General features: G+C 53.2%; 1 protein-coding gene across 1 annotated transcript; it reads right to left on the bottom strand.

The window, feature by feature from the left end:
* On the bottom strand, positions 12,969-21,995 carry LOC110255553 (2-acylglycerol O-acyltransferase 2-like). The gene is made up of 4 exons (XM_021063934.1): positions 21,906-21,995; positions 16,675-16,872; positions 14,044-14,317; positions 12,969-13,839 (listed from the first exon to the last, which is right to left on the bottom strand). Exons 1-4 carry the CDS (start codon positions 21,993-21,995, stop codon positions 13,649-13,651), a joined length of 753 nt encoding a protein of 250 aa, XP_020919593.1. The 3' UTR covers positions 12,969-13,648.

Here is a 27,487-nt window from a genome sequence, read left to right as displayed (position 1 = left end):
AAACAAAGCCCCTGTAGTTGCTTGGGTAGCTTGAGGGAAGCTAGACCAGGTATAGGGTCTCTGTTCCTGTTTGTAGGATGATGAACTTCTGGAACTAGGAAGGGTGTTGGTTGTGCAACATTGTGCGTGTTCTTAATGCCACTGAATTCTGCATCTTAAAATGGTCACAACGGTAAGTTCCATGTTACATGTATTTAACAATTAACGTTTTTTAAGGAACCCCATACCAGAGTTCCCATTGTGGCTCAATGGTAACAAACCCGACTGGTATCCATGAGGACATGGGTTCGATCACTGGCCTCACTCAGTGGATTAAGGATCCGGCATTGCCATGAGCTGTGGTGTAGGTCACAGGTGCAGCTTGGATCCGTCATTGCCATGGCTGTGGCATAGATCGCAGCTGCAGCTCCGATTCCAGGGGAAGGGGTTTTCTGTCCTCTCAATGAGAACAGTGGGTCTTGGTCTGTGTCCTGGGGTGGTGAGACTGGGTAGAGCTGGGCTGGATCCCAGGGTCCAGATTTCCTGTGCAGTGCTCTTCCTCGGGCCAGGCCGTGGGGTGCCATCTCCCCTGCAGGTCTGTAGCAACCTGTGGCTCCCTCCATGGGAGGGCGGGTGAGATCTGTGGAAGCAGAGGCCTGGGGAGCAGAAGGCTGCATGGCCGGTAGACGGGGCCCTCTTTCTCTGGACCAGCTGGGAGCCTCCAGTGCAGGGAGAGCATGGCCTCCATCACTGCTTCCTGGCCCCCTTGGCCCGATGGGTCAGGAGAGTTTTACTGAATCAAGAAATGAAAAAAATTCGCTTTGATTTTGTTCAAACTTATTGTATCCTGCCCCTTCAGAGCCAGATTCGAGCCTCGAGTGGCTCCTGTCTTAGCCCAAGCACAGTGCCAGGCACACGGGCAACCAACCAAGCTCAATTCTTGCACTGATTCTAAATTTTATTTTATTTTATCTTTTGTCTTTTAACTTTCCATTTGCCTGTGGCATATAGAAGTTCCCAGGCTAGGGGTCCAATCGGAGCCGTAGCTGCCAGCCTATGCCACAGTCACAGCAACATGAGATCTGAATGGCACCTGTGACCTACACCACAGCTCACCGCAGTGCCAGATCCCCAACCTACTGAGAGAGGCCTCGGACTGAACCCACATCTTCATGGTTACTAGTCAGGTTCATTACCGCTGAGTGACAGTGGGAACTCCCTTGCCCACATTCTTAAAAAAAGACATGGGGTGGGGGTAATGAGGAATGTTTATTTAATGGGTACAAAGTTTCCGTTTTTCCAGATGAAAAGTGTCCTGTAACTGGATGGTGGTGACAGCGGCACCAGTGTGAAGGGAATGAACGCTGCTGAGCTGTACTTTAAAATAGATTAGATGGCAAATGTTGTTAGTTACATTTTACCGTATTTTTATAATTGAAAAGAAAACTGACAAAATAACTGCATTTTTTAACCTGAAGACACAAAACAGGTTAAGCCTGCATTATTTCTATTCACTTTAGCAAAAGGAAAGGAAATGCAATTTGCCTGTGCCCTACAGCAGCAGACCCCATTAGGGACACACACACACACACACACACACACACACACACACACACACACAATCCCCACCTGACTAGCCCCCCATCCTGAGAACCCCCTGTGCCCCGGCCCAGCCTGCAGCTCCTGGGGAAACTGTTTCTTCTTTGTAAAGCCCAGGAGGCAATAGAGGTGGGGTTGTGGGACTGAAAGGTGGGAAACCCTTTAAACTCTCCCTCCACCAGTGTGTCCTTTGCGGAAAGTTCTCTGGTTTTACAAAGCAAAGGACATGTGGCAAGTCAGCAAGACCACATGGCCAAGCCAGTTACACAGCCCTGTCATGGTCCAGCACACGAGCAAAAATAGCCCGCAGCCCCCAGAGCTGACTGTGCGCCGGGCGTGCCAAGCGCTGTGTGTGAGTTATCCCGGGCATCCTCACCAGCCCTGGGGCCGGTGCGCAGGCACCTCCAGGGACAGACAGGAAATGACGGTGCTGAGGGGTGAGCAGCTGGTTCCTTCAGTGGGACTCACGCACGTGGCTGGGCGGCTTGAGTCTTGCCTTCTGAATGTCCTGTTCGCTGCGCACCGTGGTTGGCCTTCAGAGACGGGGACCCTGAGGCCCTCAGAGAGCCAGGTTCTCCCTGGAGCTACTCAGCCAGGCGATGGCAGAGTTGCCACAGGGATCGGGAATCCTGTTTCCAGGACTCCGCCCCGTGGCTCAGCAGAAACAGACCCGAAGAGTGTCCATGGGGACACGGCTTTGCTCCCTGGCCTCAGGGGTCCGTGGGTTGAGGATGCAGCATTGCCAGGAGCTGTGGTCTAGGTCACAGACCCAGCTCGGATGCCCCATTGCCGTGGCTGTGGTGTAGGCCAGCAGCTGCAGCTCCGATTCCACGTGTAGCCTGGGAATTCCCACATGCCCCAGGTGCGGCCTGAAAAACAGCAAAAAAGAAGGCCATTCTCCAGATTGGTGCCTTTTCTACCATAGGAGGCCGCCTCTGAGGAAGGGGAAGTCAAGATTTTGAAGCTGGACCCCCATCAGCCTCGCGGTTACACCCCCTTGAAGGCAGAGTGGGGAGGGGTGTGGGCAAAGCCCCTCTTGCCCGGGGACCCCACCTGGAAAGATGACTCTTTTCCTGCTTCCTGAGCCCGAGTGCGTCGTCCTCCAAGGCAAGAAGATGGGTTAAGGGGACACGCTCAGGAGTGGGAGCCCCCACGGGATCAGGAAGCTCCCTAACCCAGGGCTGGGGTGGGTGCTGCAGGGAGGCCTGGGGCCCACAGTAAAGACGGGGCTGTGGTGGTCGAGAAGGGGGGCTGCAGCAGGGCAGGGGGATGCAGGAGGCTGGGGGAGGCTCTGGAGGCACCAGTCCCCTTCTGGGCCCATCACGCTGTCTGTTCAGCGGGGTTGTGGGGAGATACTTGGGATCAGAGGTCCGTAAGCCCAGCTCCCTGTTTGAGGTCAGGCTCCCTAGGAGCAGACCCTGACGAAGGAGCCCCAGTGAGCCTCGTTTGTTAGGAAATGCCCACGGGAGAACCTGGAGAAGGATTTGGGGGAGAAGAAGAGGAGGAGGAGGCAGTCAGCAGGGTGTGATCCGATCAGGAGCAGCCTCAGCCCTTCCTGCAATTCAGGACAGAAAAGAGATTCCCCGAATGTGCTACTGCCTAGAGCAAGGAGCTGGGCTTTCCCAGTCTGTCCTGTCTGAGGGCTCCTGGGTGCAGAGGGGTGTTAGGGGGGTATAGACACAGGGTTCCTAGGAAAGTCGTCAGTAGCACCAGGAAGCCCAGGGCAGGGGCCGGGACAGGAGTGAGATGCAAAGGTTGGCAGAAGCACAGAGCCAGGTGCAGAGCCATGGAGACGGCAATCTGGAGGCGCGCTGACGTGCCCCCTGCTCCACCCTCAGGCTTCATCCCAGTGTTTCAGGATTCAGGCCTTTCCCAGCAGCGCTGGATGGACAGGAGACGGGATGACGACGGTGCTGATGGTCTGGGACCTGAAGCCGGAGGGGAGTGAGCTTTGGAGAGAGATTGGAGGGCAGATGTCACCGTGTGGCAGCCCTGGGGGGCGGGACTCCTCCAGCTTCTCGCCTCCGGCTCTGCACGTGCAGGGAGTCACGCATGCAGCCGTGCACACTCAGACCCACGAGCCAGCAACACACAGGCATGTGCGGGCTCTATACAAGCACATATACACACGTGGACACGCGTGCAGACACATATGCGTGGACGGTCGCAATCGGTGGCACAGGCTTATTGCTGGCTCAGGTCTGAGGCAGGGCCAGCCAAGTCTCTTTGAATCCTGGCTCTCAGGGGAGGGAGAGGTTGGGGGTTGGGCAGGGCCCAGGGCCAGGCTGATTGCAGCTCCCACCAAACAGCGACCTTTGACTTGAATGGCCCAGGTTGCAAGTCCCAGAGTCCAGGCTGGTCTCTCTGGTGTCACCTGGGCGGCACTGATTTATCGTCTGGACATCAGCTGCCACCTGCCTGGTTCGTGTCCGCACAGCTCCCGTGCCACATCTGACCCAGGCCCTCGTCCATCGAGAGCCAGGATCCCAGGCCTCAACGTGCAGACAAGGATCTGCTCCGGGGACAGAAGGAAATTCGGCTCCTGACATGCAGCCCAGCCCCTGACGTGTGGCCTGCTTCCCCCCCAGATGGCAGGAGCACCGCCACTAAGAACACGGCCCACCAGGGCGGAATCAGACATTACAGCTCTCAGTGTCTCCTACACTCCTGTGCACTGAGGGAGGCCCAGGCATTTAAAAAGCTTGGTCTGAGTTCCCTGGAAGCTTAGCGGGCTAAGGACCTGATGTTGTCACTGCTACGTTGTGACTGTGGCTGTGTTGCAGGTTCAAACCTTGGCCCCGAAATTTCCTCATGCCTTCCTTTGGCTAATCCATCCATCCACCCGTCAGTCAAAACAGAAGCTTGGTCGGTGCTGGGCTGGGCTGAAGCAGGGGACTGTTAAAGCCCAGAGGCAGACAGCCCAGCGGGGATGGGGTCAGGGGGAGGATGTGTGAAATGACAAGAGGCACTGCATTGGGGTGAAAGGACTTTCAGGCAGAGGGAACAGGTTGTGCAAAATCTGGGCTGAGGGGAGGTCGGAGGCCCTAGGGAACTGGAAGCAGCTCAGCAGGGCTGGGGGAGGGGAGGGAGTGGCTGCAGGCAGGCAGGGCCCACCCTGGGATTAGGGGGGGTAGGCTGGCCAAGGCATCTAGAGGGCAGCAAGAATCCACTGGGCACTTTGACCAGGGGCTGGGTGCCGTTAGGCTGCCCTGCAGGTCCTCCTGGCTCCAGGGAGCTGGGCCTCTGGGGATGGCTTCCAACTGATCTGGGTGGGACATAGGGCCACTGATGCGTGGTGGCTGGCGGAGGCTTTACAGGCCAGGAAGCAAACGAAGGACTTTATGTGGGTTCTTATAAAACAGGAGAGGAAGGAACTGTCCTCAAAGGTATAAATGTCAAAATTCAAAGTAAGGAGTGCCCTTCATGGCGCAGTGGAAACAAATCTGACTAGGAACCATGAGGTTGGGGCTTCGATCCCTGGCCTTGCTCCTTGGGTTAAGGATGCGGAAATGCTGGGAGCTGTGTTGTAGGTCACAGATTTAGGGCTCGGATCTTATGTTGCTCTGGCTGTGGTGTAGGCCGGTGGCTACAGCTCCGATTCGACCCCTAGTCTGGGAAACTCCATATTGCCGCGGGTATGGCCCTAAAAAGCAAAAAACAGACAAAGAAACAAACAAAACAAAGTGAATAATTGAGTTTAGTTTTTGGTACTACGGGTTCCCCAGTGAGAAGAAAGGAGGTTGGGGGGCTGACTTTTCACCCAGCTGGGGCTGAGTTGGTCATCTGTCCAAGTCGCTCTTAGCTCACAGGTGGTTCAGACCCAGACGATGGTTTGCTGCCCCTGGTCTGGACCAGCGGGATTGGGTGGAAGAACGTGCGGAGCAAGGAGGTGCTCCCCTCCCCCTCTCAATAGACCTCCACCAGCCCGCCAGTCCCTTGAGAGCAGGTACCACCTCCAGTCTGGTGCTAGAGGATGCTCGTTACTGTAGGGGACTGAGATCCTTTAGCCAATGGGAAGACGCCATGGAAGGGAAGTCTCTAATCATACCATCTCATGGTTACACGGATCGGAACTGTTCCTCTCCACTCCTCTCCCAGGGCAGGACTAAGGTATCTGAGTTTCTTGGGGATGCAAAATATTCCAGGTCTGGAAAGTGCCTCAAAAGTTGCTGACAGCCTGGGATCTGAATGGAAGTCTCAGGACTCGCAGCTGGAGGATTTTCCCTACACCATCTTGCTTGTCGCCATGGACCCTGGCTAACGTGGAAGGTAGGAGTGCATGGAGAAGGCGTAGGGTCAGGACTCCTCTGCCCAGGACAAGATGCTCCTGAGGCTCCTACCTTCCCCAGCTAGTGGTCCAGGGGCAGAACAGGTCTCCTCATTTACATGTATTTGCATAACAGTCCCTGATGAGAAATCTGAGGTGCCAAGAGAATGAACAGCTTCCTTGGCATCTGTGGCCCAGTAAAAATGTGATTTTCCCCCAAGATATCCATGTCTGACATCTAGACCCATGAAGGTTACCTTGTATGTGGGAACAATGGATCTTTGCACCTGTGACTAAACTGAGGCTCCCCTGGTGAGAAGATGATCCTGGAGCATCTGGATGGGCTCCAGTGAATCACATGTGGCCTGTAAGACTGACAGAGAGTGGCTGCACTAGATCCAGAAAGCAGGAGGTGACGTGACAGAGGAAGCAGAGAGAGAGATTGGCAGATGCTTCTCTCCTGACTGAAGTTGGGAAAGGGCCCATGATCCCCGGAATGAATATATGCAGCTCTAGCAGCCAGAAAAGGGAAGGAAACTTATTCTCCCCTAGAGCCTCAGGAGGGTGCCCGGCCCTGCCAGTCACTTGGAAACCGATGCCGTGAAACTGATCTCCGACGTGGCCTCCAAGAGTGAGTGAGCATAAGAACCTGTTGGTTGAGGTGGCCCAGTTGTGGTCGTTTGTTACAGCAGCCACAGACCCTAAGACAGTATCTGAGAGAATTCTTCTTTATCTAAGTCCACTTTGTTTTTTGTTTTTTGTTTTTGCTTTTGTTTTTCTTTTTAGAGCCACACCCATGGCATATGGAAGTTCCCAGGCTAGGGGTCGAATCGGAGCTACAGCCGCCGGCCTATACCGTAGCCACAGCAACTCGGGACCCGAGCCGTGTCTGTGACCTACACCACAGCTCATTGCAACGCTGGAGCCTTAACTCACTGAGCAAGGCCAGGGATCGAACCTGCATCCTTATGGATCCTCGTCGGGTTTGTAAACCGCTGAGCCATGAAGGTAACTCCCTGAGACAATTTTTAATTTTAGAATCCTTGTAGATTTACAGATAAGCTGCGAGACAGGATAGAGAGCTCTCCCCACCCTTCACGCAGGTTCCTCTACTGTGGTCACATCACTTGGTGTCGGTACATTTGTCACAGATGAGAAACGAGATCGACACACACGGGTGCTCCCTAAACTCTGCAATTGATTCCAAGTCCCCTGGGTTTTCCTAATGACCTTCATCCGTTCTTGGAGCCCATCCAACAGACCACATTCCAGTTAGATCTTGGTGTCCCCTGCTCTGTTCAGTTTCTCAGTCCTTGTTTCTTTCAAGGACCTTTGTCTTGCGGGGTACAGGCCAGGTGTTTGGGGAAAGGCCATTCCATTTGGGTTTATCTGACGCTCTTCTCTTGGTTAGGCTGGGGTTATGGGTTTGGAGGAGGAAGACCATGGGCGTGAAGGGCCCTTCTCATCACATCACATCAAGGGTACATAGTATCCCCATGACTTATCACCGAGGCTGTCGACCTTGATCACCTGTCAGCCTTGAGGTCGTGGTTGCCAGGGTTTCTGCTGTTGGGTTAGTCCCCGGTCCTCCCCTGCCGCCATGTCTTTCCATAGTCGAGTCGTGGAACAAGCTCCTCTAGGCTGTCCCCAAGCAGAGCGGGAGAGGGTTTTGTGCCTCACCTTCCTGAGGGACCGTGTCTGGAGGAATTATTTGGGATTCGTCTTCAGTAAGGGAGGCTGTCATTTCTGCCGTATTTACTCCTCGTTCAGTCAGTATGGTTCAATCTAGTTTTGTCAGTATGTACTTGTGGACAGTTAGGTTGTGCTTTGGGTTATAATGCAGACAGTATGTTATGTGTTTTGTTGATCAAGTTGTTCCGGCCATGGCTGGTGGAAGCTTTTCCAGGTTGGCTCCTGGGTTCCCTTGAGATGCTGGCATCATTTTGTGTTTGGGGCACGCCCTTACTTTCTGGCACCACAAGATGCTTCAGACTCGTCCTGTACTTTCCCTGGCCTGGCCTGGCCCTACTCTAGCACCAGTGATTTCTCCAGATAGCCCAGGACGCCACTCCGTAGAGACATATGAGAAACAAGGATCTGGGCTCTGTGCTCCTTGCTCCTGGGGTGCCAATGCTCTGAGGCTCTCTCAGGAGGCAGGTAGGAAACACATCTGTAGACTGAACCATACTTATGATTTGGCAGTTTCCAGTCAATCTGCTGTTTTGCAAATTCCCTGAGGTCAGTCCTTTTTCCTCCCTTGGTTTGGTGACATTTTCTTGCACGTTTGTAACACAGACATGTTTCTTTTTTTTTTTTTTTTTTTTTTATTTTCCCACTGTACAGCAAGGGGGTCAGGTCATCCTTAGATGTATACATTGCAGTTACAGTTTTTTCCCCCACCCTTTCTTCTGTTGCGACATGAGTATCTAGACATAGTTCTCAATGCTATTCAGCAGGATCTCCTTATAAATCTATTCTAGGTTGTGATAGACATGTTTCTTTTGCCACTGTCTGTGTTCCATCCTGGCAACCCTCAACTTCTTGGTTGCTTTTGAATTTTCAAAAATTCTCATAATTCTTATTTTTCCATTATGCTTGATTTGCGGTGTTCTGTCAATTTATACTGTACAGCAAAGGGACCCAGTCTTTCATGTGTATATATATATATACACACATCTTCTCTTTCTCACATCCTCCTCCATCATGTTTAATCACAAGTGACTAGATAGAGTTCCCTGTTGCTCAACCTCTTGGTTGATTTTTTTAAATGTAAATTTTTATACATAAGTTTCATGCTTTGTGTGTTTTGACAAATGCATAGACTCATATTTATAGCCTACACTACCCTACAGATCTGCCCCCCTAACGATTCTCCCTGCTTCCCCATCGAAGGCTCTACTCCTTAGATCCCTGACTTCTGGGAACTTGCTACACTTTTCCAGAAAATTATCTGAATGGAATAAAATACAGTGTGGCCATATTTATGGCTTTTTTTTTTTTTTGTCTTTTCTAGGGCCGCACCTGGGGCATGTGGAGGATCCCAGGCTAGGGGTCCGATGGATTCTGATCACATTGGTTTCTGTGAGCCGTGATGGGAACTCCTTTATGGCTTTTTTTCCCTTAACAAAATTCATTGGTGACTCGTTCATGCTGTTGTGTGAGCAGCTCATTGCTCCTTAGTTCAGAGCACTGTTCCGTTGTATGGACATAGCACGGGGTGCGTCTCTGTCACCCTCTCAAGGACATCATGGCCACTTACGGTTAATGGACATTATGAAAAAGGCTGCTGTGGACGTAGATATGCACATTGCACTGTGGACTGAGAGGCCGAGGCTGGGCCCTGCCACGTGGCAGCAGGCAGAGCTGTACTGGCTGACACCTGCCCCACTTGTCACCATCAAGCAGTGTCCACAGGCAGGCCTTTTGTCCCCTGTGGGTCACGATGTCTGAGAACTTCTCCCAGGTCAAAGGGCAGCTTGATTTCAGGAGGAAACTCCAGCTCTGCCCAGTCCCGAGGGCCTCAGCCCTGGTCTCTCACGCCTGACAGGGCCTGATTCCTCTGCTGTCTGCGTCCGCATGTGCTGGGGCGTCTCCCCACAAGGGCCCGGCCCCTCAGGCGGGCTGGGGGCCCTGAGGGGTGTCGGGTGGCAGGTGCTGTGTAGTCACTGAGCCCTTGCCCTGAGCTCCTGGCTCCCTGTGTCCATGGGGAGGCCCCCTGCCTAGCAACCCCCCCCCCATGTCAGGGCTCAGCACATAAAAGGACATTCTGGGCACACATGGTCCGGCGTGGGTGTTCCTACTGGGCTCACCCTCCAGGCAGCTGTCCTCTGAGCCCAGGCTCCCTGCTCCCACCTCGTGGGGCCCGTGTCCTCACCTGGGGACCAAGGTTGCTGTGAAGGAGGGGAGCCCCTCCCCTCTGGCCCCTGTCTGTCCCCTCCCCCATCTGCCCTCCTGGCGCCCTAAGGCTGATGGTCACCTTGTAGTCCACCCAGTCCAGGTTCCCACCTCTGGCCTTTGCTCAGACCTTTGCCCTTCCGACTGGGGCGCTGCTGTTTGGCAGCTCAGCCTCTGTCCTCCAGGCAGGCTGCTTCGTGCAGCATCCATGGCGCTGGTGTCGCCCGGACTAGAGTCTGAGGTTTCTGCCCTATGGCTGTGGCAGCCGCCTCCCAGAGCCCCCAGAGATTGGGCTGCTGGGGCCACACCCTCCTGTGGGGTGTGGGCATGGAACTGATAGAATGAGGCAGGTTGGCTGGTGATGACTCAGAGGTCAGGTCACAGAAGGCAGTGCGGCTTCTGTCTGTCTCTCAGTCTCTGTGTTTCTCCATCTCTCTTCCTTGCGGCCTGACTGTTCTGGGAGAAGCCGTGTCAGTGACAATTGGCAGCCCTCTGGCGAGGCCCGCATGTGGGGCCAAAGCCTTCTGCCTGAGGCCACAGAGCGTGCTTGCGAGCAGCCCCTCCAGCTCCACTCGAGGCTCAGAGACTGTAGCCCCAGCAACAGCCCTGCTGACTCCTCATTAGCCTCCTGGGCTCGAACCCTCAAGGCAGCTGCTCCCAGATCTGGACCCTGATGCAGTGTGAGATGGTAAATGTCGCTTGTGCTAAGCAGCTAAGATTTGGAGTATTTGTTCTGCGGCAACAAGAACTGTGTTTGTCACCTGAAAGGCAGGTGCCCTGACCCCCGCCCAGGCCCCGCGTGCGGGGGCTGAGAGGAGGCACCGTGGGAGAGTCGCTTATGCAACGTCCCGTGCTCACTGTGGCCGCTGAGGTGTCCAGGTCCTGTGTGGGGGCTGGGTGGGCGTGAGGACATAAAGGATGTGGTCAGGGTCTCGGGTTCCCGTCCCCTGGGGCCGTAGGTGTCACTCAGCCATCAATGGCCATGCCCTTTCACCCCAAAGCGAGCTCATGGGAGGGGTAATAACAGCGACTCGGGGTTTGGGAGGGGAGGGCAGGGTTGAGGGTGGATCAAGTGTGCTGAGGTTTGGCAAAGAACGTGACCTGCACACGTCAAGGAGAAGCATGGTTGGGGGTTGGGGGGGGATCAGCATGTCTTAGGACGTGGCTTGTGTGGGAGCAGCGTGTGTCCCACTAGCCCTGAGGGCGCAGGGGTGAAGAGGGGCGAGTCTGCGGGGCGGCTGAGAAAGGGCCTCGGTGCCAGGCTGAGGAGGGGCTTAGTTTGAGGCGTGCAGATCATTGCAAGCAGCTGCCTTTTATTTGGGGAGAGAATGCAGGTGCTGCACGGGGCTGGGCCGGAGGACAAACCTGGTCTTTGGCGCTGCTCTTTTTCCTGCCCTCCGAGTGACAGGACCACAGAGGACAGAGACCCCAGGCACCATTCTCTCCCGGCATCTCTCCCATTGCTCACGTGGGCAGAGCAGGGTGTGGGCTTCATGCTCCAGACTCACAGCAGGAGGGCAAGGGACCGATGCCCTCCTCTGGCACGCTGCCAGCTGGGACTCGGGGACGGCCGCGGGCTGGAAATCAGCACCGCAGTCCGTGAAGGCTCTGGGGATGTGTTCAGCGGACACCTCCTCCAGGAAGCCGCCTGGGACCACGGCTCCTCCCTCTGGGCTCCCTAATGCCAGTGCTGAGGAGGGCTGGTGCCTCCCCCGGGCGCTCAGCAGAACTCCAAGTGCTGGTCGCTGGGGACGTTGTACTTGAGCTTGTGGGCTTCAAAGAGCCTGGACAGCTCCTTCAGGTAGCGCTGGTGCAGCCCGTCCACCTCCTCCTGCGAGGGGTTCGGTGTCTTCTGCACCTCGATGGGCGTCCCCACTGCAAGAGACAGAGGTGGCTGGTGACCCAGAACGGGAACCACACGGGGGGCAGGAACCCTGGGAGCAGGTGCCCAAGCCATGATCTCGTGTGCAGGAAAGTGTTCTCACTGCCTCTTTTGCACTCTTTTTCAGGTGAAGGTTTCTAAGATGTCAGGGTAGATTCCAGATTTGGATAGCGGAACCCTACCGCCGGCTGCTATATTCATGCATTAGCTCCATCAGTCCTCCTAACGATCCTCTGGGGCTAGAACCTGCCATTACAGCTGTTTGACAGGTGAGGCAGTGAGGCTGAGGGAGCTTGAGTGACTTGCTCAACGTCACATAGCCAGGCGGCATCATCAGTGGCAGGTTTGAAGCCCTGGGGATGTGCTGCTGACTTCCAGGACACGTGGGTCTGTGAGTCTGAATGTCCTGATCAGAAGTCACGGGATGGCTGGGAGGAGGCCGGTCCACAGCCCAAGCTGCCTCCTTCCCCCTCTGCCCCCGCGCGGGCCTGCAGGGCCCCCCGTTCTAGACCGGAGTTGGGAAGCCTGATCTACCTCCTTCCACTGGCTCTGCCTCTTCGAGGAGACACCTGCCCTTCCATCTTCTCTTGGGTAAGGCTCTGGAGGCAGCCCCACTATGAATATTCATGAAAATATTGCTGAATCACCCAGGGAAAGTCCTGGTGGAGGCGCTGAAAAGGCCATACTTCACTAAGAAATGACTGGATGGTGGAGATGAACAGACCTCCCCCAACAAGCTTTGCCATTGGCACCTACTTGGCATCCAAGCAGAAAGCAAATAAACATCCAAACCGCTAAGTAGGCGGCGCTGTCTATGGATTCATCTAATGCCCATGAGTTTACAGGAAAATTTGGAAGTGATTTATCTTCTCGGAGTCTCCGTTTGCCCTCAGTACAATGGGGATGGTAGTCCTGCCCCCAGGGTTGTTGGGGTAACTGAGCTGCTGCAGGTAAGGAGCCGGCACAGTGCCCGGCACAGAGCAGGTGGCAGTGATCAGGAGTGACCCCTGTTCTTTGTGTCTGTTACAGCTCTCATGCCAGACTGCCTGGCATTGGGGTTACCTGCCCGTGTGTCCGTGTCCCAGTTTAGAATGTGCGCTCCACGAGGTCAAGGATGGATCTGGCCCATGTTCAAGTCCCCTTGTGCTCACAGCCCGGGCCCTGGCCCTGTAGCCCTCCCCACTCCCAGCCTGGGTCTTGGCTCACCCACGGTGGTGATGGGCCCGCGGGAGGGCAGTAAAACAAAGTTGTGCTGGGGAATGCCACGGAAGATGAAGCGAAGGAGGGTGATTTTCGTGATTTCCTTCAATACGTTGTGGCACCAGCGCAACCAGATGCCAGGTAAGTTCTCTACCTTGTCAAATGCGTCATTCTCCCCAAAGGAGAAGACTGGCACCAGAGCCGCCCTGAGGACGACAGGAGAGAGGGCTTGTGGGCGGTACAAGAAGGCACAAGCTGGTCCCCTAGCTTCCCGCCGGGACCCAGAGACCAGGACTTGGGGCAGAGCACAGAGCCCTGGGCTGGATGTAGGAGGCCTCGGGTGTCCCCCAGACCTGCCACAGCCTTGCTCCGTGACCACAGGCAGGTCGGGCTCCTCCCAGGGCCACCACCCGACAGGGAGACCAGAATGCTTCAGGGAGTCCTCCCAGGTTGCAAACCTCTGCAAGCTTTCTGGAAACATCTCTCCTGCCCAGCCAGCTTATGTTCCCAAGGATGCTTCAGGTAGGAGAAGAGCTCCTCGCTCTGCTCCCCACCTCCATTCTCCCAGGTCCTGTTGGTCTCAGAGCCAGTGTCAGCTTCGGGCGACCTGGCCCTGCACACCTCGGCCCTTTGATCACCGTGTTTCCCAGTGGAAACTCTTCTATGGATTTGGACGTGAGACAGTCCATCTGTCCCCAAGGTAGAATCCTCTTTGTCAGCGGACGGGGAGTGTCCCACCAAAACGGGGTCCGCCTCAGTCTCTGCCGTCTGTCCCCCAGATCCCAATCCTTGCCAATCCCCACCCGAGCCGAGAGGCCTCTCCCCTGTTACCCGTGCCGCAGGGCGAGCCTGACGAAGCCCTTGCGGTTCCGAAGCACCAGCTTGTAGCTTCCGGGCCTGGTGTTCTCAGCCTCCCGGACACCCCCTATGACGATGCCCAGCAGGTTGCCGCCTCCCTCCCTGCTCAGAATGTGATCCCCGCTCTCCTTGTCCGCTGAGACCAGCCCTGGGGAGAGAGGACAGGACGTTGGTCAGTTTTGGGGAGAGGGGCGTGGGACTGCCTGCCAGCTGCGAGGTCCCTGGGGATCAGGACTGGGTCGTGTCCCTCTTCCCAACCCCTCACCAAGCTCACTGCCGGACTGAGTTTGCTGGGAAGTGCTCCTGGGGTCTAGACTCCTTCCCCCCCGACACATGCTCTTGGAAGAAGTTCAGAACAGGTGACAGCCTCCCCAAAGTCCCTCCTCCATGCCTCCAGCCCTCCTCTTCCCCCAGCCAGGGGTGGGAAGACTCACCCCAGACATGATGTAATCCCTGAAGAAGGGGACCCGAAAAAACAAGTTCAGAGTCATTAAATTGGGGCGGATGCCGGGGAAGAGGGAGGAGAAGCCTGTGCTCTCGGTGCACAGGTTGGTCAAAGCTCCGGTCGCCAGGATGCCGTGGGGGTGGAAGCCAGCAAGGTAGTTCCGGGAGGGGTCCAGCTCAGCGGTCTTGACCAGCTGCAGGGACAGCAAGGGGATGGGACTTCGTGCTGTCTCTGGTCTCACTGCTGACTTTCCGTGCAGACACTCTATGGTGAAATGTTGGCTAATTCTCAACCATTAAGTCCTAGACCCCTTCTAGAGTTTGTTCAGAAAGCTACTGTGCTCAGAGGAAAATTTTCTAAATTTTTTTGAAATTCAACCAGTGAATAACAGCTCATAAAAATCACAGAAGGGGTTCCTGTCGTGGCTCAGTGGTTAACGCATCTGACTAGGAACCATGAGGTTGCGGGTTCGGTCCCTGGCCTTGCTCAGTGGGTGAAGGATCTGGTGTTGCCGTGAGCTGTGGTGTAGGTCACAGACGTGGCTCGGATCTGGCGTTGCTGTGGCTGTGGTGTAGGCCGCCAGCTACAGCTCTGATTAGACCTCTAGCCTGGAAACCTCCATATGCCGGCGGTGTGGCCCTAGAAAAGGCAAAAAGACCAAAAAAAAAAAAAAAAAAAAAAGAAAAAATCGCAGGAAAAGGGGGCTCCCATCATGTCTCAGTGGAAATGAATCTGACTAACATCCATGAGGATGCGGGATTGATCCCTGGCCTCGCACAGAGGGTTATGGTACCAGGGTTGCCGTTAGCTGAGATGTAGTTCGCAGAGGCAGCTCGGATCTGGTGTGGCTGTGGCTGTGCATTAGGGTGGCAGCTACAGCACCAATTCAACCCCTAGCCTGGGAACCTGCATATGCTGCAGAGGCAGCCCTAAAAATACACGCACCTACACACACAAAAATCACAGATGGAAGCTTGAAAAGACATTCCCATTTAACAAGGAGGGCAGAGGCCTGTGACAGTGGGGGAGATCCAGGGGCTCATACCTGGGTCCCACTTCCTCCTCTCCATCTCAGATTCTTGCAGATGCTCAGCCCCACATGTGTGTGAATGCGTTACCCGGTCTCCCGAGAGGCGAGGCGCTGCAGGGTCTGCAGCTCACAGCCCCAACCCCCCAGGCTCCCAGCCCAGCACAGGGAGTCAAAGTGCTTGTCATCTCGCCCTCTGCTGGTCCTTGTTGGTACTGCCCACCCTCTGCCGGTGGTGATCTACAGGGCTGCAGTGGACAATCCTGGACACTCTGCCCTTTGAATTCCTGAAAGCAAGTTCAGCGTCCCACCAGCCTCAATAGCTTTAGGATTGGGACGCCCTCCTGGGGAGCTACCTGGCCGGGGAAGGGGAAGGAGGCCAGTGGAAAGGACAGGCCCAGAATTGCCCAGCACATTATTTCCTGCCAGTTGTGCAATGATAGCAGCTCCAGGTGCAAAGAGAGCCAGATGTTGTCCTATGGTGGTCTTGGGATGACCTCACGTCTCTTGGAACCCACACAACCCAGTGACAGATACGGCACTATCTCCACTTTGCATATGAAGAAACTGAGGCTCAGAGAGCCTGTGTAATTCACCCAAGATCACACAGCTGAGAAGCTGCAGACCTGGTAGTAGAAGTTGCTCCGCCCAGCTCCAGAGGCCACACTCTGTACCTTCGTTCATGCCCAGTTCTAGAGGAGGGTCAGATGCCCCTCCTTGGCTCCTCTCTGTGTCCTCACTGCCTTCCCCATCCTGTCATTCCAAAACCAACCCGGCCCACCTGTTTACACACAGGCTTTATTCTGCCTGCGAGACAAGAAGGGAGAAGAAGTATCAGTCACTCAAGTCAAGAAGCCTGTTTCAATGAGGACCGATCTCTGGGTCCCTGGTCAGGATGCCCTGAGTCAGAGAGTCAAAGAATGAGGTGCCCACCGTGTGAGCATCGGACTGCTAGCAGATACAGGGAGAAACCGAGATTCAGAACGGGGCAGGGCTTTGTCCAAGGACACACCGCGTACGGGAGTCGGGGCAGGACTGATCCTGAGAACCAGTTCAGGACGTTCCGCCTTGCTTCTTTACCCAGAAGCGCACAAGCTTTCAAACCACCAAAAGGATTTGCTGTGTGACTGTGGCCACCCTCTTCTTCCTCTCTTGGTGACCGTCCCCTCATTGATGAACTGTGGGGCTAGGTGGTCTCCAGGATGAGTATTTATCACCTATATCCCCCACCATGGCAGCTGAAGGGTTTACACCTGTAGGATACATATATGTGCCACATGCGATGGCCCATAGAACGCCTTAAAATCCTGTTTATTCATCCGTCCTTATAATGGACCCATATCCCTACAGATGGCAAACCATGGCCAGGCAGAGGCTGATTTCTTCCCCAGGCCACAGAGCCAAGGAAGCCGAGCTCCTGCCTCCCAAGCTAGGTTTCTGCTCACGGTCAACGGGGCCACCCTTCCCCCTGGGCACGTGCGGCGCTATGGTCCTGGCCCCACCCCAGCAGCCCCATTACTCACCAAGACGGGAAAGTAGTCCCTCATGTACTTCCATATGTGCCAGTGCCTTATGGAATCTAAACGCCTGCCCCCCCGGCGTGGCCTGTCTCGTTCCAGGTACCACCAGAATGTATACAGGATACTGATGAACCAGAATCTTGTGAACAGGAGTCCGACGAAGATTGCGGTGCAGATCTGGGCTGAGGAGGGCAGCAGGAGCTGTGAGTGGTCACAGGTGAGAAGGAAGGAGCCCTCGCATTGCTTAGCACGAGCAGCACTGTCCGTCCAGCCCTCACCCAAGGAGAAAGGAACACAGCCCCCCAGGGTCACACTGGGGGGCCTGGATTTTAAGCCAAGTAGGTTTAGCTCCTGACTGACTTTTCCCCACTGCTCTAGGCGGCCTTATCAACTCTGCTGTTCCCTCTCACCCTCGCTCTGTGTCCTCTCAAGTAGTCTGGATTCACCAGGTCCTCCGTAAATGCCTGGTGGGGAAGCGACTAAAGGAAGTGTTTCCGGTTTCAGTATTTTGGGACCTCTGAGAAAAGGAGCCATTCTCCCTGCCCAGCCCTCATTCTGTCCATTCTCTGCCCATCCTCCATGGAGAGATACCATCGGATCCCCGTCCACCAACGTTCTGTCAGGGAGTTTTCTGGTGGCCTAGCCCGATAAGGATCCGGCTGTGGCTCGAGTTATAGCTGCGGTGTGGGTTGGATCACTGGCCAGGGAACTTCTGCGTGCCAGGGGTGTAGCCAAAAAAAAAAAAAAAAAAAAGGTCTCCCCTGGCTTTACCTCATCTTTAAGGACAGCCAGTGTAGGGAGTTCCCATTGTGGCTCAGCGGGCTATGAACCCAGCTAGTATCTGTGAGGATGCAGATTCGATCCTGGCCTCACTCAGTGGGTTAAGGCGTTGCTGTGAGCTATGGAGTAGGTCACAGAGGTGGCTTGGATCCAGCGTGGCTGTGGCTGTGGCTGTGGCATAGGTGGGCAGCTGCAGCTCTGATTCAACCCCTAGCCTGGGAACTTCCATACGCTACACCTGTGCCCCCACCCAAAAAATTCCAGGGTAGCTCAGCTTGGCATTCAAGGCCCCATGGCTGGCCCCACTCTCAGCCGGTCCAGCCTCATTCACCCACATGCACCCAAACTCTGGCCACAGCAAGCTACTCGGTGTTCCTACAACTTCCTGACCTCCTTTGATCTCCCAGAAGATGTTGTCCACCTGTTTCTTCTGCCTGCCCTGCTCTTTCCTACAGAGGGAGGGAGGAAGAGGCCAACCCAGTGCTGGCCCTTGGATCAGGGGTGCAGCACAGCTAGGACAGGGCCCATTAAGGAATTCCCTTCTAGAGTTCCCTTTGTGGCCCAGAGGAAACGAATCCGACTAGGAACCCTGAGGTTTCGGGTTCGATCCCTGGCCTTGCTCGGCGGGTGAAGGACCCGGCGTTGCCGTGAGCTGTGGTGTAGGTCACAGATGCGGCTTGGATCTGGCGTTTCTGTGGCTCTGGTGTAGGCGGGCAGTGACAGCTCCAATTAGCCCCCTAGCCTGGGAACCTCCATATGCCGTGGGTGCAGCCCTAAAGAGACAAGAGACTGAAAAAAAAAGAAAAAAAAAGAAGAAGGAGGTCCCTCTGACCTACAATTCTGAGTCCCTACCTGTGCTGACCTAGGCCTCATTTCACAGTCAGGTGGTCTGATGGCAACGGGCCCTCATTTCCAGGGAATGTTCTTCCCTCCCATCCCCTTCTCTTCGCCTAACATCGTTCACTCCAACTCTGAAAGAAAGTCAGCCTTCAGTTTCTTCCACTTGAAGTAGACTAGACTGGGCTGTCGTTCCTGGCAGGCTTCCAGGAGGAAGGGTCCTTTCAAATTCATGAGCCAGATGAAATCGGTGGGGCTCACAGACGCTCACTTTACACAGAGCACCTGTGATGTGCCAGGCGATGGCGGTACAGCAGTGAACAAAGAGCAGAACCTCTGCCCTCCTGGAGCTGATTCCCCCAAGTCTGGAGGAAGGCAGCAGGAGGCCAGTGGGGAAGGTATCCAGTGGTTTGACCTGTACATAACTTCGTCATTTTTCACGACAGAATTTTAGTGCGAAGAAATATATACTCACGTAGTTCTCTGCCCTTGGGCAAAATCAAATGTCTTCATGATGTGCTCCAGAAACTAAAACCAAGTGGTTAGTGGTGGCCCCCCGGAGGGTAGGATTTGTGGAACACTTTTACTTTTAGGGTGCCTGTCTTGTTTGATCGGAGCATATCAGCATGTCTGGTTCTTAGTCAAGGGAAGTCTAGGAAATAACCCACACGGGGCCATTTCCACTTGATCCTAGAGAACGCCCCCGACCCTCCATCCCCCTCACCTTGTTCTCGCACTTTAACACCTATCAGCTGGAAAAACTGGCGGGGGCGGGGGGGGGGAGGGGTCTTTTCAGTCACTTAGGAGGGGAGACCCCTCTTTTCCTCATAAAGTTGGGAGGGAAATAGGTATAACACCTCACTTGTAGAAGCCCCACGGCAAGCCAGTGGGGAGAGACCCATAGCCCGTTTTCCCATTTTGGTTGCATCCGCCTCCCAGCACCCATTCACTCAAGGAATGAATCAACATCAAATCTTCTAGGACCCAGAGAAGGAGTTGGGAACAAGAGCAACTGTTTGAAAGGAGCCTCCCCTTCCTGTGTGAGTGTGAGTTCCAGAGCAGAGAAAAGACTTGGTGAACGACCCAGGGGAGGGTATCTGGTTCTGGGCCTGAGTCCCCAGGGGCAGGTCCTAGGCCACCCCTCGTCTTTGCCCCTCCCCCAAGGGCCTGCTCTAGGTCCACGTGTGTGGTCTTTACCCCCCTGGAGCAGCCCCAGGGGCAGGAGGGAAGCAGGAGAGGGGGGGTCCAGGGCCAAGTGGTTTCAAGGAGGAGGCAGTGACCCCCGGGGTCGAACGAAGGCTGCGGAGACGTCAGGATGAGAGCTGGGCATGGACCACTGGCTGAAGCAGCAGGGCGGTGGCCGGGTGTGAGGTTGCCCAGGCAGCTCCTGGGAGCAGTGGATCTGAAGTGGGGGGGAGGGAGGCCAGAAGGGGAGGGGAGGGGCGTGGGGAATGCAGGGCCTCTTCCAGGAGTCCTGCTGTGCAGGGGAGCCTAGGGAGAGGGAGGGAGGCGGAGGAGATGGTGGGGCCAAGGGATTTTTAGTTGGGAGTTGTGACCGCATATTTGTGGATGGAGAATCGGGGCCATGGCAGGAGAGAAGAGGCAATTACGACAAGCCCTCACTCTCCTGCCAGCCTTCAAACCCTGCCCTGTGGGCCCATCTCCTAACTGTCTCTGGAAGGAGGCCCCTGCTCTCCACCCACCACCGGCCTCCCTAGACCAGGGCAGGGGATGGTTTCCTAAAGAGCCTGAGTGTGGATATTTACACTCTGTCGCTGAAGAGGCACTTGCAGGATGTCACACAGACAGGTGATCTTTTCAAATGGAAAAACCTCGCCTGGCTCATTGGGCTGCGCAAGTACCACAGACAAGCCATGGACTGGATTTGGCCCATGGGGCATCATTTAGTGCCCCCTGATCTAGATTGTGACTGCCCTCTGCCATTGGTCTACCCCCTACAGCCCAACACATCGCCCACTGCAGCCACAGGGACCTGTACCACACAGACGGGACCTTGCGATCCCAGTAGTTAAAGCCACCCTGGGTCTCCCCTTTGCCCAGGATAAGGGACAATGTCAAAGCTCCTGCCCCAGGCACCAGGGGGCGCAGATCCCTTTTCTCAGCTGCCTTCCCTCGAGGTCCAGGCCCAGGGCCACCTGGCCTCTCTGTGCGGCTCCTGAGAGTTCCAGGCCCTGGGGCTGGCCTGGGGGTTTCATGGCCAGGCAGTCACACTCCCGTTGGCAAAGCTCACCCAAGGCCACCTGAGCAAGATCATCCCCAGGTCTCAAGCCACCTGGCTGTGGTCCTCCAGTGCCGTTGACCCAGGGCCAGGGACGGGCCTCCTGCCCTGGGGGAGCACCTCCCCCCTGCGCACCTCCCCCACACCCTCAGCCCTCTCTGCTCCCTCTGTCTCCTTCTCTCTCTCCCTTTGTCAGTAGGAGGTGCCCAGGCCTACAGCCTTGGGCATTTGAGGCACGTAGCTTCTCTGCTCCTGTGTGTCATGGTTGGATAGCCAGGGATATCTTACATGTTTTAACAATTCTTAGGACAGAGACCCAGATTAATCCTGACGGATGCTAAGGGGAGGCGGGCTGGAGAGGCTGCTTTGCTGGCGGTTGGTCTTTAGCTGCAAAACTGTGGAGACAGGGAATTCCCATTGTGCCTCAGTGGCAAGGAATCTGCCGGGCACCCATGAGATCACAGGATCGATCCCTGGCTTCACTCAGTGTGTTAAGGATCCAGCGTTGCCTAGGGCTGTGGTGTACGTTATAGATGAGGCTCTGATCTGTAAGTTGCTGTGGCTGTGGCCAGCAACTGTGTTGGCTCTGATTCAACCCCTAGCCTGGCAATTTCCATATGCCACAGGTGTGGCCCTAAAAAAAAAATTGCCTTCAGCAGAGCTGGAGTCGAGGCATCGGTGGCCTCCTGGTCCCCATGGCTGTGCTTGCTGTGGGCGTGGGGTGGGGAAGGGGACTAAGCGTATCCTCTGTGTGATCTGCCCACCGGGCCAGGCCACAGCTATGCTGGCGGAAGGAGCACGTTTCTGCATGTCGCCCCACAGCCGCCCTGTAAGGTCAGCATTCCTAGTCCCATTCTGCTGACGGTGCGATGGAGGCAGGGGAGGTCAGGGCCGGGCTGTCCAGGGGCCCACAGCTGTTGAGTCTGACCTAGATGTGCCTCTCACTGCCCAGGCCCGTCTCAGCCCACCCCTCACTGACCTTCCTGTTCCTTCCTTGTCCCCACCCGCCACCCCGACACCTGCTGAGGCTCATAAGGAAGGAAGGGACCTCATCCCACCTGGGCTGTCTGAGGAGCCTGGAACTTTCCCACAAATGACTCTTCCTCCCCCACAGTCCAGGCATCCTCAGGCAGGTCCCTGTCCTGCTTCTAAGGTGGAACCCACAGCCCAGGAGGGCTAAGTACCTGCCCCAAGCCACGGGTGAGGGCTTCTACCCCAAGGTCCCAGCAACTTCCCATATGAGCAGAGGACTCCAGGCTGGGTCTCTAAGCTCAGCAGCCCCATTAGAAGCCAAGTCTTTGTCCCATGAATGCACTGTGTGCACCTGGAGTGACAGGTGCCCATGGTCTCCTGCCCCCCCCCCCCAAGCCCGCCTTACGCAGGAAAAAGCGGAGAAGACCCATTGGACGGTCGCAAGAGTCTGCAGCCTGCGCTCCCACGGCACGAACAAGGGTGCGAACTCCACCATACTGGCTCTGGCTCTGGATGCTTCTCTGAGCTCTGCTGTGTTTGGAGACACCTGCTGGCTTTTGTTGCTGGCAGAGATTGTGTAAGTATTTGTGGGGGTGGAGGTGGTTGTCCAGCCCAGTCCTAAATCCTCCAGCCCCCACGTGGCAAGGAACCCATTCCTGCAAGAAACCTTTGAAATGACTTGCCTGGGACCCAGCTAAGGGTGAAGGAAATATACGTTTGATTCCTCAGGCAAGACCTTACTGCCAGATCACCTTCGCTCAAATTGTGCCCTTGCCTTAGCAAGAGAAGCCCCAAATACTGTGCACTCCTGTCCTGTTCACATTCACCCAGAGGCCTGGCTGCAGTAATTGCCTCTTCTCTCCTGCCATGTCCCCGATTCTCCATCCACAAATATGCGGTCACAACTCCCAACTAAAAATCCCTTGGCCCCACCATCTCCTCCGCCTCCCTCCCTCTCCCTAGGCTCCCCTGCACAGCAGGACTCCTGGAAGAGGCCCTGCATTCCCCATGCCCCTCCCCGCCCCTCCCCTCCCCTTCTGGCCTCCCTCCCCCCACTTCAGATCCACTGCTCCCAGGAGCTGCCCTGGGCAACCTCACACCCGGCCACCGCCCTGCTGCTTCAGCCAGTGGTCCATGCCCAGCTCTCATCCTGACGTCTCCGCAGCCTTCGTTCGACCCCAGGGGTCACTGCCTCCTCCTTGAAACCACTTGGCCTCTGGAGCCCCCCTCTCCTTCCTCCCTCCTGCCCCTGGCGCTGCTCCTGGTCCTCCCTCTGGCTGGTAACCTTCCTTCCCCAGACTCAGGCTTTGAGTGCCCTCCTGCCCCTCAGTCCTCGGGCCCTCCCTCTCACTCCACCCTCTGTCCTCAGAGACCTCATCCAGGCTCTTGGCCTTGGGGTCTCTCTGGAGTAGGAACATATCCAAACTGCATCGCCAGGCCTGACTCCCCCCGGGGCTCCAGACCTGACGGTCCAGGCGGCCTCTTGTCCTCTTCCCTGACAGCCTGTGCGCCGCCTCCGTCCTAGTCTGTCCCAAACAGAGCTTGGCTTCCCCTCACCTGCCCAGGCTACCTCTCCTCTGCTCCTTGCCATCTCTGGAAAGGGGGCTTCATTGACCTAGTTCCTCAGGCCAAAACCTTAGAGTCACACTAGATTCTCTCTGTCCTCTCCGTCCATCTCTATCTATTTGGGCTCTTCAATCACTGCTTTTAAACGTACGCTTTGAACTGAAATATATCAAACGTACAAGAAAAGGCACAACGCCTAAGTGTCGGAGTGATGCATTGTCCCAGAGTGAACCCATTTGTGTGACCTTCACTCCGATGGACAAATGGAACCTGACCAGCACCTGTGTCCTTGGCCTTCACGCCTCTCCTCCCCAAAGCTCAACCCAGCTCAGCTCTGCTTTGAACCTTACCAAAAGTGATCCTCACACTATAAAACTTTGGGGACTGGCTCTTTGACCCAAGATTGTATTTTGAGAATCATCCAAGTTGGGTGTATTTGTCATAGATTTCTGCCCCGTGCCTTATAGGACTTCACTGTGTGAATATGCCACAATTCATCCATCTGACGGCTCGGGGACATCTGGGCACATTGCCTGTTCTGGCTATTGTGAATAGTGTTGCTACCTGCATTCTTTTCTTCCCTTTTCCAATTTTTGAGAAAAAGTCAACATCCAGGTATATAGCACGATGGTTTGATTTACAGATTTCTGAATGACTCTAAGGGATTTATTGGATAGCCACAATCTCACACAGTACAATAAAAAGAAAGGAAAAAATCTCTGTTGTGATGACAACTTTGAAGATCTACTCTCTCTTTTTAATTTTTAAATGGTTTTTATTTTTCCCATTATACTTGATTTACAGTGTTCTCTCAATTTCTACAGTACAGTATAGTGACACAGCCACACACACACACACACACATATATATATACATTCTTTTTCTCACATTATCTTCCATCATCCTCCATCATAAGTGACTAGATAGAGTTCCCAGTGCTTTGCAGAAGGATCTCATTGTTTATCCCCTCCCAATGCAAGAGTCTGCATCTACTAACCTCATGCTCCCAGTCCATCCCACTCCCTCCCCTTCCGCCTTGGCAACCACAAGTCTATTCCCAACGTCCATGCGTGATTTTTCCGTGGAACGTTTCATTTGTGCTGTCTATTAGTTTCCAGATAGAAGTGATATCATATGTTATTTGTCTTTCTCTTTCGGACTTACTTCACTCAGTATGAGAGTCTCTCGTTCCATCCAGGCTGCTGCAAATGGCATGATTTTGTTCTTTCTCATGGCCGAGTAGTATTCCATTGTGTATATATACCACATCTTCTTTTTTTATATACAATGATTTTTATTTTTTCCATTATACCTGGTTTACAGTGTTCTGTCAATGTTCTACTACATAGCAAGGTGACCCAGTCACACAGACATGTATACATTCTTTTTTCTCCCGTTATCGTGCTCCATCATAAGTGACTAGATATAGTTCCCAGTGCTATACAGCAGGATCTCATTGCTTATCCATTCCAAAGGCAATAGTTTGCATCTATTAACCCCAAATTCCCAACCCATCCCACTCCCTCCCCCTCCCCCTTGGCAACCCCAAGTCTGTTCTCCATGTCCATGATTTTCGTTTCTGTGGAAAGGTTCATTTGTGCTATATTTCGATTCCAGATATAAGTGGTATCATATGGTATTTGTCTTTCTCTTTCCTACTTAACTTCACTTAGAATGAGAGTCTCTAGTTCCATCCATGTTGCTGCAAATGACATTATTTTTGTTCTTTTTGATGGCTGAGTAGTATTCCATTGTGTGTAGATACCACATCTTCTTAATCCAATCGTCCATTGATGGACATTTAGGTTGTTTCCATGTCTTGGCTCTTGGGAATAGTGCTGCAGTGAACATACAGGTGCATGTGTCCTTTTCCAAGGAAAGTTTTGTCCATCTATATGCCCAAGAGTGGGGTTGCTGGATCATGCGGTAGTTCTATGTATAGTTCCCTGAGGTACCTCCATACTGTTCTCCATAGTGGCTGTACCAGCATACATTCCCACCAGCAGTGTAAGAGGGTTCCCTTTTTTCCACACCCTCTCTGGCATTTGTTATTTGTGGGCTTAATAAATGATGGCCATTCTGACTGGTGTGAGGTGGTACCTCATGGTAGTTTTGATTTGCAGTCCTCTAATGATCAGTGATGTTGAGCATTTTTTCATGTGCTTGTTGGCATCTGTATATCTTCTTTGGAGAAATGTCTATTCAGGTCATTTGCCCATTTTTCAATTGGGTTGTTGGGGTGGTTTTTTTTTGCCCTTGAGCTGTGTAAGTTTTTTATATATTTTAGAGACTAAGCCCTTGTCAGTTGCATCATTTGAAACTATTTTCTCCCATTCTGTGAGTTGTCTTTTTGGGTTTTTTTTATGGTTTCCTTTGCTGTGCAAAAGCTTGTCCGTTTGATTAGGTCCCATTGGTTTATTTTTGCTTGTATTTCTGTTGCTTTGGGAGACTGACCTGAGAAAACATGTGTAAGGTTGATGTCAGAGAATGTTGTGCCTATGTTCTCTTCTAGGAGTTGGATGGTGTCTTGTCTTCCATTTCAGTCTTTCAGCCATTTTGAGTTTATTTTTGTGCATGGTGTGAGGGTGTGTTCCAGTTTCATTGATTTACCTCAGGCTGTCCAGTTTTCCCAGCACCACTTGCTGAAAAGGCTGTCTTTTCCCCATTTTTATATTCTAGCTTCCTTTGTCAAAGATTAATTGACTGTGGATCTTCTGGGTTGATTTCTTTGTTCTCTCTTCTCTTCCATTGGTCTGTATGTCTGTTCTGGTACCAGGACCACACTGTCTTGATGACTGTGGCTTTGTAATATTGCCTGAAGTCGAGGAGAGTTATGCCTCCTGCTTGGTTTTTGTTTCTCAGGATTGCTTTGGCAATTGTGGCTGTTTTATGGTTCCATATAAATTTTGGGATTGTTTGTTCTAGTTCCATGAAAAAATGTCATGGGTAGTTTGATAGGGATGGCATTGAATCTGTAGGTTGCTTTGGGTAGTATGGCCATTTTTCCAACCCAGGGACATGGAGTATCTTTCCATTTCTTTGAATCCTCTTTAATTTCCTTGATGAATGTTTTATAGTTCTCAGCATATAAGTCTTTTGTCTCCTTGGTCAGGTTTATTGCTAGGTATTTGCTTTTTTGGGGTGCAATTTTAAAAGGTATTGTAGTTTTGTATTCCTTTTCTAATATTTCACTGTTAGTATACAGACATGCAACTGGTATCTGAAAGTTAATCTTATATCCTGCTACTTTGCTGAATTTGTTGATCAGTTCAAGTAGATTTGGGGTTGAGTCCTTAGGGTTTTCTGTATATAGTATCATGTCATCTGCATACAGTGACCATTTTACCCCTTCTCTTCCTATTTGGATGCCTTTTATTTCTTTGATTGCTGTGGCTAGGACTTCCTATACTATGTTGAAGAACAGTGGTGAGAGTGGGCATCCTTGTCTTATTCCAGATTTTAGCGGGAAGGCTTTCAGCTTGTCTCCATTGAGTATTACATTTGCTGTGGGTTTGTCATAAATGGCTTTTATGATGTTAAGGTATGTTCCCTCTATTCCTACTCCGGTAAGAGTTTTTATCCTGAATGGATGTTGGACTTTATCAAATGCCTTCTCTACCTCAGTTGAGATGATCATATGGTTTTTGACTTTTCTTTTGTTAATGTGATGTATGACATTGATTTGCATACGTTGAACCATCCTTGTGAACCTGGGATGAATCCCACTTGGTCGTGATGTATGATCTTTTTTATATGTCGTTGGATTCAGTTGGCTAAAATTTTGTTGAGAATCTTTGCCTCTATAGTCATAAAAGATACCAACCTATAGATTTCTTTTTTGATGGTGTCTTTGTCTGGTTTTGGTATTAGAGTGATGGTGCCATCATAGAATGTCTTTGGGAGTGTTCCTTTTTCTTTGGTCTTTTGGGCAAATTTAAGGAGGATGGGTATAATTTCCTGTTTGAATGTTTGGTAGAATTCACCTGTGAAGCCATCTGGTCCTGGACTTTTAGTTATAGGGAATGTTTTTATGAAATACTCCATTTCATTTCTAGTGATTGGTCTGTTCAGTCGATCTATTTCTATACTCTTAAATTTGTTGAGGTTACTTTTGTGCCCTAGTATGTGGTCGATACTTGAAAATGTTCCATGTGCACTTGAAAAGAATGTATGTTCTGATTTTTTTGGATGTAATGTGCTGAAAATGTCCATGAAGTCTAACATTTCTATTGCATCATTTAGGATCTCTGTTGCCTTATTGATTTTCTGTCCAGAGGGTCTGTCCTTTGATGTGAGTGGGGTGTTAAAGTCTCCTATTATGATTGTATTCCCATCAATTTCTCCTTTTATACCTGTTCGTATTGGTTATGGGTATGTGGGTGCTCCTATATTAGGGGCATAGATGTTAAATATTGTAATATC

This window comes from Sus scrofa, chromosome 9 (genome assembly GCF_000003025.6).
Source record: "Sus scrofa isolate TJ Tabasco breed Duroc chromosome 9, Sscrofa11.1, whole genome shotgun sequence".
NCBI lineage: Eukaryota > Metazoa > Chordata > Mammalia > Artiodactyla > Suidae > Sus > Sus scrofa.
This window is presented reverse-complemented; position numbering and strand designations above follow the sequence as displayed.